General features: G+C 48.0%; 1 protein-coding gene across 1 annotated transcript; it reads right to left on the reverse strand.

Moving 5' to 3' along the window:
• Positions 1 to 288: 288 nt before the first annotated feature.
• Positions 289 to 17,658, reverse strand: vegfc (vascular endothelial growth factor c). The gene is made up of 7 exons (XM_067250767.1): positions 17,183 to 17,658; positions 10,088 to 10,301; positions 9,529 to 9,719; positions 7,501 to 7,640; positions 3,954 to 4,087; positions 1,953 to 2,274; positions 289 to 1,231 (listed from the first exon to the last, which is right to left on the reverse strand). Exons 1-7 carry the CDS (start codon positions 17,300 to 17,302, stop codon positions 1,123 to 1,125), a joined length of 1,230 nt encoding a protein of 409 aa, XP_067106868.1. The 5' UTR covers positions 17,303 to 17,658; the 3' UTR covers positions 289 to 1,122.
• Positions 17,659 to 19,104: the final 1,446 nt, after the last annotated feature.

Below are 19,104 nucleotides of genomic sequence, written 5' to 3' on the forward strand. Positions count from 1 at the left end.
CCCGGGACGCAATCTGGACGCGTGATGTGCACCTGTTTCGACCGTAAATGGTCATTTACGGTCGAAACAGGTGCATATCTCGCGCTCGCTATAAATACAAAATCCCTGATTTCCGGGAGACTGTATAGTATTTGCGGGCGTCCGGGAGCCGCTATTGAAATGCGGGACACTTCCGGAACTTCCGGGATGTCTGTGATATAATCTGTCAACATGATGATGATATGATCGTGCACAATACGTATTTACAGCCAACCACTTTCAACCAGGAGACACACAGTCAACGTTCAAATGCTTTATTGTATAAAAATATGATGTAGAAATATTTTGCATAGCTAGTCCAGATATGGGATGAAGACCCGTACCCCCCCATCAGGGGTCAGGGTTCAGGGGTCTGTGGGCGGGGGGGGCAGTAACAGGAAACTAACACAGGTGAGCCGCCATATTAACCTGACAGGTGTTCAAGCTCATTGGTTGATGTTAATGAAGTGATTTGGTGAACGCCAAGAAGACTTCCTGGTTGGTGATCATGTGATGGTGTGCGTTCTGCTTGGTCTTCCTGGACGGTGATCATGTGATGTCTTCCTGGTTGAACTTCAGCAAAGCTTTATCACTATAATTCAACATTATATACCAGGTTAGAAATAAGTTAACATTATATAATACAAATTATGTTTCATTTCAAGGGACAGCACTAGATACAAAAATAATGATCACAGTGTATTTTCTTGGAAAAGACTGATATTGCAATGAAGAAGAATAAAGTTGAAAAAACAACATTTGGTGGCAATAAATTATATAATCAATATCTATCACAACAAATAAAAACCATAATACAAAATGACACACACATTTAAAACCACAGTCTCTAGCTTCAAAGTCTGTAGGAGGATCAGGGTGTGACAGTTGGGGTCTTAATTCTCCAAAACGTCAGAATATCGTCCCCCAAAACCCAGAGACAAAACCACTCGGTCTCTCCACACCCTTCCATTCTGCCTGTATCTGGCCATCTTCACAACTGCTTCTGGAGACACTGATCGCCCCAGCTCATCCTCCCCCCCCTCTCATCCTCCATGGTGTGTTGTGGTGGTGGCTGGAGTGGCTGGCTGGCTTGGGCTCCCAGGGCTAGTCCAGTCTTCTCCAGTATGTGGGTATACAGCGACACACCTCCTCACTGAAGTAGAAGCCCTGCTCGCACCTCCTCTTCCTCACATCACACGGAGGTCTGAAACAACTGGATGATGGAGGGATAGAGGGAGGGAGAGACAGAGAAAGAGAGAGAAAGACAGAAAGAGAGAGAGACAGAGCGAGATGGAGAATGAGAGAAAGAGACATTCCAGGTGTTAGACCGGACCCTCCTTAGACATAGTGACCCTGTTCGTCCCAGTTCAGACACTGGATACTGACTGGTCTGTCATGGTCATCAATCATGCTCTACAAGGTCAGACAGGGTCACCTATGAAGGGGTGGGGTGTCTGTGTGTGTGGGCAAGGGTGGGGGTCAGTGCTAAAGAGGAAATGGTTAACTGGCAGCCATAAGTTTCTATTGGCTGGTCCGGTCAGTCAGAAGTCTTGTATTACAGTCATGGGTCAAAGTTTTTCAGAGCTGTAAAGTGGAAGTGTGTATATGCGTGTGTGTAAGTGTCTGTTTGCTGGAGTGTTAGTGTGTTTGTGTGCATGCAAGAGTGTGTGTGTGTGTGTGTGAGAGAGTGTGTGTGTCTACAGTACTTAAAAAATGAAACATGATGCACACGTTCACACACCTCATTCTCTACATGCCCTCCAGTCTCCCTCCCTCCTCGACCCCCTCCTCCCCCAGCCCACCCTCTCCCTCCGTCCTTGCCCCCCCCCCTACTCCCTGTGCCCTCCACCCGCTCCATCTCTCTCTCACCTCCCCTGCTCCCCTGCACTCCCCCCTCTCCCTCCCCCCCCATGCCCTCCCTCCCCCCTTCGTACCTGCACGTAGGCTGGTGAAACCGGCGTCCCTTCAGGAAGCACCTGTTTGGTGACTCGTTGCACTCGCAGGCACAGCGGGCCCGGTCCAGGGGCTGGTGGCGGGGGCAGGAGCGTGTGCACACGCAGCTGCACGTGTCCCTGTTGAAGGTGTGGTGGGCGGGGCAGGACGAGGGCGGGGTCTTGCACACGCACTGACAGGTGTTCCTGTCCAGGTGGCGCTGCAGGCCACAGGCCACGCCCCCCGGGGGCCGGCGACAGACGCACTGACAGGTCTCCTCGTCCAGTTCTCTGTCTGGACCGCACAGGTCCTCATCGAATGAAGCTGGGGAAAGTGGAGGGACAGGATATGATGTCAGCAAGATGACTAGACAACAGGAAATGGATCAGTGCCTGAATCAGCATTGGGAGGTTGCAGCTGACCGAGTTACTAAGATGGTACTGGAGATGACTTCAACGCCACACTAAGAGGAGATCCCAGTCGCGTTAAGATGACATCACTGCCATGTTTAGGCATGATGTTGTATCAGGCTGAACCTCCCATCAGGAAACTGTAGTGTTTACACATCCTCCCTCGGATATGTGCTAACTGCAGATCTGATGCTGGGGATTTCTTGGAACTCTTGGTGCAGTGCGTGTGTGCTAGCGTGTGTGTACGTGTGTATAAGTATGTGTGTGTGCTGGTGTGTCTGTATGTGTGTGTGAGTGCGGGTCCTCCAGGGTTTATGTAAGCTGGTCTATGAGTGGACAGTTGTTTCCTGACATCATAGGTAAAGTATGTAGTGAGACATTCAGCTCTCCATCACGCCCCCAGCAGCTTCACCAGATGTTACCCCTTCACTTTTGGAGAACAAGCTCCATCACAGATAGAGAGAGAAAGAAAGAAAGAGAAAGAGTGTGTGAGAGAAAGAGACAAGGAGGCAAGCAGGGAGATATTTACAGAGAGATCTATCTGGCGTCTGCTCTGCATTCCTGTAGTTTGTGTTGGTTTGTTTACTGATAAACAGGCCACGATAACAGAGGGAGCGAGAGGGAGAGGCAAGGCGTTCTGCTGGGTCAGTTTGTCTAAAAACACTAACACACTGTCTTGTTTATGGGAGGCTTTATGTGTTGAATCTGGAGCTTAAAACATGTTTCTCCCAGGTTATAAACAATGCCGTCACCACAGTGACTGCTTGCTTCTGCTAGTGCTGTTCATGTTCCTATCACCAGTTCCTCTAAGGGATCTGATGCCTATTATGGGATATAGTGTTTGATCGATGATACGTGATGTGTGTGTGTGTGTCTGATTATGTATTTGTGTGATGATTTTTGTTTGATGATGTGTGTGTGTGGGTTTGTGTGTTTGATGGTGTGTGGGTGTCTGTGATGATGAATGTGCAGGTTCAGGCGAGACCAGAACCATCCATCATCAGCAGCGACAGCTCAGAGATCAGAGACCACCTCAACCTCAAGCTTTCACACCTCAAACTCGACCACTAAATCCCTTTCTCACCTCAACCTCGAGTCATGGAGTGTGTGTGTGTGTGTGTTTGTGTGTTCTTATCAGAGAGCTTGTGTAGGGCTTATCTGATGAGGGAGGAGGGCCCTGGATTGGGGAGGGAGGGGTTAAAGTTCATCTGATTGTAGGTATGACATCAGTGTAGAGCTGTCGGCATGGTAGATGGTGAAAAACAACACTTTCACCTCCAACTATTTCACCTCCAGAGTGAAATAGTGTGTAGTACTGACTTGTGTCTGTCTGTCAGGGAGTCAGATGGCTGAGCGGTTAGGGAAGCGGGCAAGGCACTTCACCCTACTTGCCTCGGGGAGAATGTCCCTGTACTTACTGTAAGTCGCTCTGGATGAGAGCGTCTGCTAAATGACTAAATGTAAATGTCTGTGTCTGTGTGTGAAGTTTGAAATCTCTGGTCAGACTGCAGATAGTGATATACGTCTCTACCCGAAACACACACACACAAGTGCACACACACACACTGTGAGTGTGACTACTGGAATACTCACCAGGGTGTCGTTGCGAGGATGAGGATGATGATGATGGTGATGAAGGAGGATGTGTATCCAGCTGGGGTACACATCTACAGAAACGCTCGCTCCAGCTCAGACTACGAGGACACGTCCTATTGGCTGTCGGGCACCTGCAGGGGAGGGACCATGGGCGATTCAAACCAATTGAATATCATCAATAAGCCTCCCCTAATTGCCTCCGTTACACTGCCTTTAGAGTCACGTAGTAGCAAGGTGTGTGTGTGTGTGATTAATTATAGTCTTTACCGTTAACACAAACTCACACGGACTGGACCAGACCAGGTCATTATCCTGGGCAGTTATCTACCACCAACCAGGAACACGCTTCTCACACACAGTTAACACCAGGGCTGAAGATCACTTCAGGGGCTGAGGATGTCATCTCATAATGTCATTCATTTAGCAGACACTTTGAACCTGTGATCTCTTGACCTGCAGTCAAATGATCTTCCACTGAGCCACATTAGTCCATTATGAGGCTGCCATTCCACTGCAGGTCCAGCTACTCCCCAGTAGAAGATCAAAGCCATTCTCAGATGGCCTAATTGGATGAGTCAATCGGTAGACTTTTTATGACATAAATAGTGTTATCTAAAGATAAGAAACGGTGACTCCTCCTCTTCATGCCCATCAAGGAGATAAACTCTCAGAGCTGATGCTGTCAGATGAGAGAAGAGGGAGAGGAGAAAAGGGAGGAGGAAGAATGAGGTGATAAGAGAGATGGAGGGATGAGAAGCTGAGGAGAGAGAGGAGGGGAAAAGGGCAAGAGAAGAAACAAAGTGACAGAGGAGAAAGAGAGAGGAGTTCTGTTCTATTTTCAGTCTAACTCTATACACATGCTGAGGCTGGCAGGGTTGACCATCTTATACAAACCACATGGCACACACACACGCACACACACTTAAATGACTGATAGTTGTGGACAGAATGTTTCACACACTCACAGACCCGAGCCAGACCTAAATAGGGCTGCTTGTTTTGGTCTGTTGTGGATATTATCAGAGCTCAAGCTCCAGGGCAGCCCAGACTCCAGAGAGTCAAACCAAGTGTACCTTCCACAAAAAGCCTGGCAATAATGTCATAGTGAGACCTGATCTCAACGTGTTCTTCCTTTCTTTCTTTAGTTTTACATTCCTTCTTCTTTCTTTTGTTCTCTTTATTTCTGTCTTTCTTTCTCTCAATTAGTTTCCTTGTTTCCTATAATTTCTCTCTCTCTCTCTCTCTCTCTCTCTTTCTTTCTCATGGTTACCCTATTTCCCCTCCCCCTCCTCACCCTGTCCTGAGGAAATGCCAGTCATAGGTGAGCCCTGGAAGAACAGTCTAGAAAACTTTCTACATTTTCTCTTGGAAGTCAAACAACAGTTCCCTCCCCTTCTCTCCCTCTTCCTCCCCTCCTCCACCTCCTTCTCACTTCCTCTTCTAAGTTCAGTCTTCAGAGGTAGTTATTGGTTGATGTATGACCCTGCTACAACATTCTGTCATTTGTGTGTGTGTTTGGGTGTGTGTGTGTGTGCTTGTTTGTATGCGTGTTCAGGTTTGGGTGTTTGGGTGTGTGCATGTTCAGGTGTGTGTGTGTGTGTTTTTTTTTTTTGGGGGGGGGGGTGTTCAGGGGGCTTCATAGAGAAGTGGTACTACAGGGAGAGGGAAAGGAGAAGCTTGGAGGGAGGGTTAAGGGAGAGGGGGATGTGGGGATGTGGGGATGAGGTGAGAATGAGGGTCGTGGTGAGGAGGGTGAGGAGGGGGAAGAGGGTGAGTGGGGGGGAGGGGGTAGAATAGGTCCCTCAGAGCTACATAACAACCTTAATATACATAAGACCACAGAGCTACATAAGAACTGAGGTATGAGTGAATGTGTGTCTGCTAAGCTGTAAACACAGCAGCTGCATAAGAAGCAGAACCAACCCTCTCGGTGTGTTTAGACAGCGTGGATTTCTAATGAGTGTTCGTAACTATTGAGTTGAGTGGTTGGGGATGGAGAGGGGGAGGTGTGTGTGGGGGGGGGACTTGTCTGACTGTCTAACTGCCGGCAAGGACTAAAACAAATTGCTAAAGTCATTCGGAGACGGCTGGGAGACAGATCTGCACGTTCCAGATCGACAATGTGTTCTCAATTACCATCCTACCTTCTACTGAGCCTGAAACTGTGTGTGTGTGTGTGTGGGGGGGGGCTATAGAGGAAGAGAGAGAGAGGGGAGAGAGGGAGAGAGAGAGGGAGAGAGAAAGAGAGAAGGAGGGAGAGGGTGGGGGCGGGGGTAGAAAGAGAGAGTGATGAAGGGAGGGAGGCAGGGGCAGAGAGATAGTGATGACTACCATGTGCTGGTGCACCTTGTATAACTCACACCATACGTGTACGTTCTGATGCAAGTGCAGATGATCAATAGACACGATAACTCCACCAACACATGTGACTCACCCCCACGCATGACACCTAACATGTTTTCCTTTTGACTACTGCTGGGTGTGTGTGTGTGTGAGATTTCACCATCTCTCACTCTCAAACTTCTCTCTCCACCTCCCTCACTCTCTCTCCACCTTCCTCACTCACTCTCTACCTTTCTCACTCTCTCTCTCTCTGCCTCTCTCTACCTCTCTCACTCTCTTTCTACCTCTCACTCCCCCCCATGTCAACCGATTTACAAGGCAGATCTATGAAGTGTGCATTCCAGATAACACACGTCAGCTAGAGAAACAGAGCTCAGCTAGACAGCGCTTTGTCCTGAAACTCTATCCACTAGTCGCCATGACAATGTAGCGTATGTTTCTGGAACCCATCGGACGTTGATATAAACGTCAAAATGCCTCTCCTCTCATTTCCCTCTCCTCCTCCTGTCCTCTTTCCCCCTTTTTCCCTCATCCACACCCTCCTCCTTCCCCTCCTCCTTCCCCCTCATCCTCTTCCCACTCCCCCTCTCCTCCCTCCCTCCTTCCCTTCCCCTCCCCTCTCATTCCCCTCCTCCTCTCCTCTCTGCAGGTGAATGCTGCTCCAGCAGTAAGGTCTTAGCAGCAGAGTGTATTATATTAAGCTGCTTGAGGTCTGAACAATACCTGTTACATAAACTATAACATTCTAACTTTCCTCACACTCTGAAGTGGTTGGGACTCTCACACACACACACACACACACACACACAGACGGAGAGGTCATTAGGACCTCCTGCAAAGTGTTTCCTTTTGGCCCCGCCCAGAGCACCACACAGACAGGAAACTGTCAACAACGGACAGGAAATATAGGTGTCCAAGCTAATTATCCATTAGGAACATGTATATCCTGTGTAGAACACTTCAGCCAAGAAACACATACCCCTACACACACACACACACACACTCCAAAGAGTGTCAGCATTCTAGAATCCCAGCATGCTTGTGTGTGTGTGTGTGTGAGTTCGCATGTGTGTGTGTTTGAGTGCGCGTGTGTGTGTGAGTACATGCTTGTGTGTGTGTGAGTGCGTGGGTTTGAGTGCGTGTCTGTGTGTGAGTGTGTGTGTGTGAGTGCATGTCTGTGTGTGTGTGTGTGTGTACTTACTCTGGCAGGGCTCTTCTTATGATGGAGTGGACCTGTCTGTAAACGTCAAGCTTGGAGAGGCACCGACACTGAGTGTGGTTGGCTACACTGATGGTGACAGGCTTTATGTTCTGGGTCATAGGAACTGTGATTTCAAAGAGCTGTAGGGCGGGGGGGGGGGGGGGGGGGGGGGGGAGAGATATAAGGATAAATTGAGAGAGGCATACAGAGAATTATTCAAGTTTTTAGTTGAGGCTGCAGTCAAACAGTACCTAAAATACACAATACTAATCTTATCCATCCATTGCTCAATCCCTCCCTCCCTCCCTCCCTCCTTCCCTCCCTTTATCCTTCCCTGGTTGAATTAACAGCAGTAAAAGACTGCTGTTGGAGATGAGAGACTGTGATAACCGTGAGCCCTCAGGCTCTGGAGGAGTAATGTTGTGAATAGAAAACCTCATTGACACAGTGTCATTGACCTGCATCCAGACTCCTTCACTTAAATAATCCCTCAGCTGGCAGCTGGGGATTACACTGACCCAGTCTCCCCTCACTTCAACACAGACACCTCTTAATAAACCAGTGAGTCTCCATGTCTTAGACCAATCTCTCCTCTCCAGGTATTAGACCGGTCTCTCCTCTCCAGGGTGATTAAATCTGAGTCTCCCTGACCCGGAACGCTGGTTGCCATGGCAGCCAGGGATCACAACCTCCCAGGATTGGGCCAGACTGAGCAGCTTTCCTTTCAGGAAACGCAGACGAAGCCTCAGACCAGCACAACCCTATGACAACCCAACAACAACCTTATCACAACCTTACGACAACCCAACAGCAACCTTACAACTCTATATCAACCGTGTAACAACCTCATAACCCTATAACAACCTTACAACCCTTTTAAAGCTTCATAACAATCTTTCAAGCCTTTTAAAGCCTTATATCAATCTTACTACAACCCCATAACAACCTGACAACAGCTACCAGAAACTGCCAGAACTGTAACTGCATCAAGTAGAAGAACATTCCGGAAACCTCCAAGCCTCCACATAACCACTGAAACCCCAACAGATATAACTCAGGGAGGCTTTAGAGAGCAGAGTCAGAGGAAAGGAGTGAGTGAACCTTCATCCTTGGAGAGGAGAGAGAGGGGGGGAGAGAGAGAAACAGAGAGAGAGAGGGAGCGAGGGAGAAAGAGAGACAGAGATAGAGAGAGGGAGAAAGAGAAAGAGAGAGAAAAGATGAACAGTAGGTGAAATAGATGGGTGGAATGGGTGTCACACAGCGGCCAAAGCGTGATGCACAGATGATTCTCTCTCTGATTTCTTCCATCCTCTCCCACCTCAGTAGGAGTAACAGTAGGGGAGTGGTGCTTCCTTCCCTCCTTCCATCTCCCCCCGCACCTTCCTCTGCCTCCCCTCCCCCCCCCCCCCCCCCCCTCCCATCCCCGTCTTAATGTACTCTACAATAGACTTCATTTCCTCCTCCCTCCCCCCTTCCTCCTCCCTCCCTTAAGGAAACAGCCAGTAACAATGTCCTGGCAGCCAACCCCCTCCCTCCCTACTGTACAGACCAGTTCATCATCTCCAGCCTGTTTAAACGGTGCCTGACCCCCCTTGCTCTGGGAGGCAGATCCAGTCGTCCACTCCCAGTGCTGGGCTATTGTTACAGCGACTCAGCGCAGATCCTATCTAGTGTGTCCTGCCGGGGGGAGCAACCTTGATTCAGGTCACCTTGGAGATCGTCCTATAGCATGTGCAACACACACACACAAACAAGCACACACACACAGACAAACGCACACACACACACACACACACAGACAAGCACACACACACAGACAAACGCACACACACACACACACACACACACACAGACAAGCACACACACAGACAAACGCACACACACACACACACACAGACAAGCACACACACACAGACAAACGCACACACACACACACACAGACAAGCACACACACACAGACAAACGCACACACACACACACACAGACACACACACACAGACAAACGCACCCCCCCCCCTCCCCCCTCACCGTCTTGCTGATGTAGGAGGTGGAGATGTTCATGCACTGGCGGTCTTCGCTGTTGCAGCACCCTCCACATCTGTAGACAGACACGCAGGGGGGTTTATAGAAGGTGTTTGTGGGCGCGCCAAACTCCCTGGCCACATCTAAACAAGCCTCTCTGGGCATGCACAGGATCGTTCTCCACTCAGTCTCTATACCTGTGGGACAGTGTGGCAGGAAGGACGACACGCGTTAACACAGTCGCACACAACACCCCAAAACACACACAACACCCTAAACTACACACAATACCCCAAATTCACTCCGTAAGACAATTATGATATTATTCTACCCTGCATCCCTCACGTAGGCTACAGTCTGTCGGACCACAGGGGTCCGCAAGTTTGCTGTCAACAACAGCACCAATGAGACTCTTGCTATAATCTCATGACCAAGAAGCTAGCTAAAACCACTATTATCAGACAACTACACACATACCAGAGAGTGTAAACACTACAGGGACGCTAAACTAGACACTGATGCTCCCCTGGACAGTTCAATCAAGTTCCCTGTGAACGTCTCTTACTCTTTAGCACGTCCATGTTGAGGTAGGCAGCGGCGAAGGTGATTGGTTCGTCGGTGCGTGTCTCGGACGAGTGGGCGTGGCTGGGGGCGTGGAAGCGCGAGCCGCGTTTGGAGCGGCACTTGAGGGCCGTCCAGTAGCCGGGGTAGACCAGGCGCAGCAGCTCGTCCACGCTGCCTGCCGACCTCAGCTGCAGCTCCACGTCTGGCTCAGACTCCTGGAGGAGGACAGGAGAGGTTAGGGGTGGAGGAGAGGTTAGGGGCGGAGGAGGAGAGGAGAGGTTAGGGGTGGAGGAGGAAAGGAGAGGTTAGGGGCGGAGGAGGAAAGGAGAGGTCAGGGGCGGAGGAGGAGAGGTTAGGGGTGGAGGGCAGAGGAGAGGGATGGAGGGAGGAGAGAAATGGAGGGGGAAGAGGGGAGGAGAGAGATGGAAAGAGAGGGAGGGAGGAGAGGAGGATGGGTTAGGGATGGAATGAGGGAGGAAAGGCTGGGAATGAAAGGAGTAGAAAAGGAGAGGGTTGGGTTGGAGGGAGGGAGGGATAGGTATGGTTAGTAGAGCATTTGACCGCAGATCTATGCGTCACAGGTTCAAATCCCACTGTACATAGTTTGGAGGGAGGGAGGAGAGGAGAAACATCTGTCTTCTGTTACAATGCTGCTCGATGTCCCACACACCACACATACACACACCACACACCACATACACACACCACACACACACGGGTCGGTCGTGTGTGTGTGTTGTTCGAAAGGGATACACCGACACGTCTCGCATGTTCCCTGCTTCACCACCGTGGGGAAAAAAAACGAGTCTCTGGACGTCATAAATCTGCTTTCGAGACAGACACAGACTATACACAAACTCAGATCCAAATAAACCTGACGTAAAGCACAATGGAACCACACGAGAACAGGAATAGAGCCCATTGTTGCTGTGTGACAGACAGGGAGAACGGGGCTACTCAGGACTGGGCTGTCCTCTACAAATACACTGCACAATGATTGGTCTCTAACAAAAGACAAAGAGAGAGAGAAGGGGAAAGAGAGAGATAAAAGGGGGGAGAAGAGAGACCACATATTTGACGGCGAACTGTCATGTTGCAAATTATAATATCAGTTCAGTCTGTTTATTTTTCTTGCTCTTCTTTGTACCCCCCTCCCAACCTCCCTCCCCCCTCTCCACCCTTCACCTCTCTCTTCTTCCCTTTCTTCTTCTCTGGATAAGTTAAGATCCGGATGTTCCTCATAGGTAACAGAAGTCTGGAATAGCACTCACCTGAGCGAACACACACGCACACATGCGCCGGTTCCAACTGAACCTGCTGTCTCAGACTCACTGATAGTCACTGAGCACACAGCAGCTACAGTCTGTATGTGCTGTTGAATGAATATGTCAACACACACACACTTACACACACACACTTACACACACACACTTACACACACACACTTACACACACACACTTACACACACACACTTACACACACACACTTACACACACACACTTACACACACACTACCACTGTGCCTGTAATTGTTCCAAATGGCAAATAAATGTAAAAGTTGAAATTGAACACACACACAGAATCAGGGGAATCAGGGAAACAACATTAGGATATTTCTCGGTAATGTGTATGAATGTGATTCCTTCTGAAAACTTTTCCCACTGCGCCAAGTTAACTGACAGGATTTTTCCGTTCGCCTCGTTTTTCCAAAAACAAAGTCAAAATCAATAAGACAGAGTCAAAATAATAAAATATTATAACTCTGCAGCATTTTGATTTGATTTGATTTTTTTGCTTGAATAAATACAAATTGAGTAAAAATAAATACCAATCAGAGTCAGTGATGGTGAAGAGAAAGGTTCTAAGCCTGAGGTCACCGCGATTGTCAGTCAATTCAATAACACTCAGGAATATTTTATGTTTTCTATTTGCGCCATGATAAATAAAACATCACTTTTAATGAGATCAACTGTAATCTAAATCTTGTCAAACACAGGATCTCCCGCAAAGACAAAGCAGGGATGAATTCTGCCTCTCTCTCTCTCTCTCTCTCTCTCTCTCTCTCTCTCTCTCTCTCTCTCTCTCTCTCTCTCTCTCTCTCTCTCTCTCTCTCTCTCTCTCTCTCTCTCTCACACACACACACACACACACACACACAGCTGGTCCATACATTTGTTTTCATCTATATTTACGGCTCCAGGAGGACCAGTTCTGAGGTTCTGAGAGAGACCGGCTATGTTCTGCTGGACCTGCAGTGCTGACCTGAACCCTAACCAGGAAAGCAAGAAGGGGTGGAAGGGAGAGATGGAGAGAGAGATGGAGAGAGAAATGAAGAGAAGAAGAAAGGCATGGAGGGATGTAGAGAACAATGGAGAGATGTGGGAGAGGGAGAGATGGGAGGGAGGAATGGAAAATGCAGGTGAGAAATGGAAAGAGGGAAAGAGGCATTGAGAGACATAAAGTGACATGGAGAGGTGGAGGAGAGAGATAGAGCGACATGGAGAGGTGGAGGAGAGAGATAGCGTGACATGGAGAGATGGAGGAGAGAGATAGAGCGTCATGGAGAGGTGGAGGAGAGAGATAGAGCGACATGGAGAGGTGGAGGAGAGAGATAGAGTGACATGGAGAGATGGAGGAGAGAGAGATAGAGTGACATGGAGAGATGGAGGAGAGAGATAGAGCGAGGGAGACGCTCCTCCAGAGCTGGGTATGTTTACGGGCCCTGTCTGATGTCACAGTAGAGTGATGCTATTATGATGTGAAGCTATAGTGGTGCGGAGTCTAGAACGTCATAACACCCATAACATTGTGTTGGTGCTACATGTACTTTTTAAATGACCATAACTTGCTAAATTTTCATTCGATTTTGAAATGGTTTGGTTTGTTATCAACGTCGTTATGCCACTGCATAATGACGTAATGACGTTGATAACAAACCAAACCGTTTCAAAATCGGTTGAAAATTTAGCAAGTTATGGTAAGTGGTGCTTCTGTGCAGGTGTGGTGCTACAGTACTACTGTGATGCTACAGTGATGTCATGCTGCTGCGATGTCAAAATCAGTCAAAATCAGAATCAGAATAGTGTTTAATCGCCAAGTAAGTGGTGTCATGCTACTGTGATGCTACAATGATGTCATGCTACTGTGATGCTACTTTGATGTCATGCTACAGTGATGCTATTGTAGGGGAAGCACCAAAATGTTAGTTTAACACACACCACAGAGTCATTACTGTGCAATCAAGGCTTCCATGATTTTACACACACACACACACACACACACGCACACACACACACACACACACACACACAAAGCGGCACGCGCCACACATGTATATATTTGTCAGAATCTCAGCCCATAACATTACAGTTGATGTTGGAGATTTGTGGTTAAGGCTGGCAGCCCTGGTGTAAACTGAGGAGTGTGTGTGTGTGTGTCTGTGTGTACGTTTACACCAGATATGCAGGTCACACTCCAGAACCTGAATGAGCATACACACTCACGCGCACACACACCGCAGCCCCCTGTCCTGTCTAATCAGCCCTGGGTTTAACAGGGGAGTGATGGATACCTCCTGCTACTGAGTAGTAAAACACATGTGAGGCCTCTGCTACTTGTAGAGGAGAGGAGAGACAGAGGGAGAGACAGAGAGAGAAAGGGAGAGAGAGAGAGAGACAGAGGGAGAGAAAGGGAGAGAGAGAGAGAGACAGAGGAGAGAAAGGGAGAGAGAGAGAGAGACAGAGGGAGAGAAAGGGAGAGAGAGAGACAGAGGGAGAGACAGAGAGAGAAAGGGAGAGAGAGAGAGAGACAGAGGGAGAGAAAGGGAGAGAGAGAGACAGAGGGAGAGACAGAGAAAGGGAGAGAGAGAGAGAGAGACAGAGGGAGAGACAGAGAGAGAGAAAAGGGAGAGAGAGAGACAGAGGGAAAGACAGAGAGAGAAAGGGAGAGAGAGAGAGAGACAGAGGGAGTGAAAGGGAGAGAGAGAGAGAGACAGAGGGAGAGACAGAGAGAGAAGGCGAGGGGGAAAGAGAAAAAGTGAAGGGGAGAATGAAAGAGAGGTTATGAGGGTAGAATTATCAGACTTTTTCCATCCAAACTTGCCATAGTAACTATAGTAACGGGACTACGAGGTAACTAAACCTGTGGACATTAGGATGCAGTGGAGCTGGTTGTGAGCTCTGACCACTCTCTCTCGCTCTCCATTCTCGCTCTCCTTTCTCTCGTATCTCTCTTGTCTCTCTCAGTTTGTGTTTCCTCTTTTAGTCTGACTCTCTCTCATCTCTATGTCTCTCTTTCTCCTTTCTCTCTCTTTTTTTAGATGCAATCTAATAGACATAGCTGAGCTTTGAATGGGCTTGTAGTTACATCAGCCAGAGCAGAGGGTGATCAGATGAAGCTACACACACACACACGCATGCATAAATACACACGGCCTGCAGCAGTGTTATACTGCAGTTGTCATTGACCTGCCTAAACACCTGCAGTGTTTGAACAGGAAACAGGACAAACACTATTTTCCCCCGAGACACACACAGTGTGTGTGTCCTGCATGTGTGGGGAGGCAGTTGAGTTTGCTCTACAGTGTGTGTGAGCGTAGTTGTGTGTGGGAGTCCTGTCTGGTGAGGTGCAATTGTGTGTGTTCAGTGTGAGTGTGTTTTCTGTGCGTGTCAGTGCGGTTGTGTGTGTTTTATTTGCAAGTGTGTTCTCCTAACCTCTCCACTAGTTACAATAACACCATTACAGTCTGGCCCAGGCTCAGATACTTGCCATAGTTGTTTCACAACCGTAGGGGGGAACGTTAGCCGGGCCATAAAAGAACATTTTTTCTTAGACTGTAATTGCAACAGTTGCTTAACTCGGCTCAAAGGACGCCGACAAACTTTTAGCCCCTTGGTTCTCTGTCTCCTAACCTAGAAGGTTAGGTCACGGAGTCATCGCCTCTTTGTAACCAGTCTGACGCCTGTTGTTTCTGGACAGAAACTGAGGAGACGTTGAGAAACAGAGACTATTTGGCTCTGAATTGAAATGCTAAGAGGCTGACAGGATCAAGGCGATAGAGAGAGGTAGAGAGAGAGAGGTAGAGAGAGGTAAAGAGAGAGGTAGAGAGAGAGAGGTAGAGAGAGGTAGAGAAAGGTAGAGAGAGGTAGAGAGAGAGAGGTAGAGAGAGGTAGAGAGAGGTAGAGAGAGAGGTAGAGAGAGAGAGGTAGAGAGAGGTAGAGAGAGAGAGAGGTAGAGAGAGGTAGAGAGAGGTAGAGAGAGGTAGAGAGAGAGGTAGAGAGAGAGAGGTAGAGAGAGAAAGGTAGAGAGAGAGGTAGAGAGAGGTAGAGAGAGGGGAATAAAGGGAGCGAGGGAGATAAAGAGAGAGGGGGCAGGTGGATAGTGGTTAATAGAACAGATGTGTCTTATCTTCTCCACCTGGAGATGATCTGCAGGGTTTAGAGAGGACATGGCTCCGTGTTTTCCCCCGCGCGCTCCCGCCCCCCTCGGCAGCCCGTCATCAGTCTACTGCCCCAGCCTTCAACCCCACTCCAGTCACTTACCCACCCCCCAACACACACACACATACACACACACATACACACACACACACACCCCCCCGGCCTCGTTCGTCTGGCGCTCCTCTGCTGTCTGCCTGGGAGCCTCACACCTCAACACCTTATTTCACACAGCAAGAGTGTGTATGAGAGAGACAGAGAGAGACAGAGACAGAGACAGAGGGAGAGAGAGAGAGAGAGACAGAGACAGAGACAGAGGGAGAGAGAGAGAGAGAGAGAGAGAGAGAGAGAGAGAGAGAGAGAGGTATACTCTTTCATTGCTCTACGATTGATATCTCCCTCTTGGATTAAAGAGCAACAACATCACTAATTTACAGACTACTACACACACACACACACACACACACACTGACACACACACACACACACAGGAACGACACGTTAATTACGACTGATTTCTTGGACGCTGCGGCTAGGGGTTGGTTAGGAGACGTAGAAAAACAGTATAGCCTAATTATAGGACACACACACACACACACACATGCACACACACACACACACACACACACATGCACACACAACACACACAGTGCCTGACCTGTAAATGCCGGAGGAGCCAGAACTCATGGAGACTGTAGACTGTGTTCTGTACATCGTGTGTGTGTGTGCCAGAGGCATAGAGAGTGTGATGTATGTTAGCTCCTTGTGCTAGTTCTTGTTAAAAATGACAGATTTACAAATTCCTATGGCACACAATAAGACACACGCACACACACATAACACACCACACATTTCCAAACAATGGTAGTTCTGCTATGGTGTGTGTGTGAGAGAGAGAGAGAGAGAGAGAGAGAGAGAGAGAGAGTGTGTGTGTGTGTCTGCTCCTCTATTCTAACCAACTCAAGAAGGAACTGCTGGAGAGTGTAATCCCACTAATTAAGTGTATTCATGATCAAATAGCCACGTGTTTTAGCTGATCCCCTAATATCCTACTTATCTTCTGCTGCTGCAACCGGCCAACACACACACACACACACTTTGACACCTGCCAATAGACCCTTTCTCCTGCTAATTTGAGAACTAGCCTATATAATCCCCCCTTTCTTTATCTCTCTGACTCTCCTCTCTCTTCATCTCTGCCTCTCCCTTCCTCTATCTCTTCATTTATATCTGTCCCAATCGTTTCATCCCATGGGTTTTCCTTCCTATCAGTCTATCCCTCCTCTCTCTCAACTTAGTTTACCTCCTCATTCTCCCTCCCCCCTTCCCTCCCTCTCACCCTCTCTTTCGCTCTCTCTCTCTTTAAGTATTTTGCTTAGAGAGCAGATCTCAGTTTAACTCTCCACATCCCACACCATTTCAATAAGGTCCTGTCTGGGTGAACATTAAATAATAATACATATTCTCCATAATCTCGAATGCTGTGTTATTCCCGTGTAATACTTTACACATACAAGTAGCCTATATAAGAGTTAGATATATTTAATTGTCCGCTATATTCAACTCGTAAATTAATATATTATTGAAAGTGATGTACCATTGTGTTTTTCCAAAAAATTAAATTTTGTGGTGAAAGTGAAAGGTTTGAGGCCATACGTACTGTCGGAAATCCATGGTCTTGCTCATGATCATCATAATCTTGACCGAGTTCGTGGATGAATTCACTCGCGATGAGTAAAGCAGAATAAGCAAGGACAACAGATATTCCAAAAATGTGCATGTTTGAAAAAAAAGTTTATCCCGATAAAGTGCGCTTTAGTTGGTTAATCTGTGTACAACGGCGATCCTTGTTCAATCACAGTTGTACTTGTTTTTGTTTTTTTTACTCAAAACTAATATGCGCATCAGGTAGCCCGTATGAGTTCTCTACAAGGGGTTGGGGGGGGGCAGCTTTCCAAAGAAAAAAAAAAGAAAAATAACTCAGAGATGCTGTTGGCGGGATCCCTTCAATCTTTTACTTTCCGTTTTTCAGTTAGCAAAGTTAGTTAGTTCACGGGCATTGAACTCCTGCGGTGGAAGCATCTGAAAACATCCAGCGAGTGGCGGAGAAGAGAAGAGGAGAGAAGTCAGGGTGCGGGAAAGGGCTGCTAGCGGAGAATGGCATGTTTAATGCAATTTCACGGTGTCACTGAGTTTCCTCCTCCCCCACCGAGTTTTTTTTTCTTCCTTCGTCTTCCACTTCAAACCGCCGCTCCTCTAGCTGCTCACCCCTCCAGCTCCGCGCGCCTGGTGTACACTGTCGATTTCGAAGCCGTGTGCGTGCTGCGGATGCGTGTTTGAGTGGAATCACCTGTGTTCTGCCCTTGTGTTCAAATTATTTTCTATTTTTCCTTGTGAGATACTTTTAGTCTTAATTAGAAAAGCGATCTGAGTCACCAGTCTTTGCAGTCCCAAGGAAAATATTAATTTCCCAATAATATTTCATACAGCTGTAGCTGGAGATATAATGCGGTGACCACAGGTGTAGTGCATAGGTTGAACATATTATGTTAGCTGTTTAACAATCCCAAGTGTGGGTTATCAAGGAAACAATCCAAGAACTTAACACAGTCATCTGGCTCTGATTGAGTTAATACAGAGTTATTATGGTAGGCTATGTACTTTACCCCGGGGCCAGTTAAACACTGAACTGTAGATGTGTCTGATATAAAGCTCACTTGGTTTGGTTGCTTTCAATGTTTGCCTTAAACTACTGACATAGAGTGACTTACTATGGCATGTACGTGTGTCTGTGTGTATGTGTGTGTTGTGATCTGTGGTCTGAGTTGTGCAGTGACAGTAAGAGCGAAAAAGAGTGACAGAGAGGGAGAAACAGAAAGAGAGAGAGGCTGGGACAGAAAAAGAGAGAGAGAAGCAGAGACTTGGAGAGAGTTCTACTCCACAGGGGGTCTCTCTCTTGGAACTCTCTGGAATGCCAGACACTCAAGGATTCCATACCCACTTTGAGCTCGCTAAGTGGCCCCTCACGCACGCACATGAATCCACGCACGCATACACGCATGTACACGTGCCCATTCATGCTCGCACACACGCTCCAAACACAATGGAATGGTTAAACAAATACTGTTGTCTTTGTGTACAGTTGTCAACTGTAACCAATAGCTTGTGAAGGTTGTATCCACATGAGGAGAGGTGAGGAGACTGAAAGAAAGAGATACACAGAAGGAGTTAGAGATGAAGGAATGAGAGAGAAAGCGAGAGAGCGACACTGATGGAAGGAAACGATGTCTGGTCATATGTGAGATGAACACTGAGTCTCTCTGAAGGATCAAGGGATTGACCACTCCTGCCCTCAACTAATCACCTCCAAGCTGTGTTATGATTGGTCCAAGGTCAGAGGGCAAACTGAGGCTGCTGGGATTGACCTGGGTCACCTCTGGTCATGTCTGTGACAGCAAGGCAGAGGGAGCACAGCAGCTCGTCACAGTTATACATCCTGTTATTGATAACGGGTCAGCAACATGTGGTACTGATCACTTTTACTGGCGGAGTTTCACTCTCCAGTGAGAGTTTCTCTCTCCT

This window comes from Osmerus mordax, chromosome 14 (assembly GCF_038355195.1).
Source record: "Osmerus mordax isolate fOsmMor3 chromosome 14, fOsmMor3.pri, whole genome shotgun sequence".
Lineage (NCBI taxonomy): Eukaryota > Metazoa > Chordata > Actinopteri > Osmeriformes > Osmeridae > Osmerus > Osmerus mordax.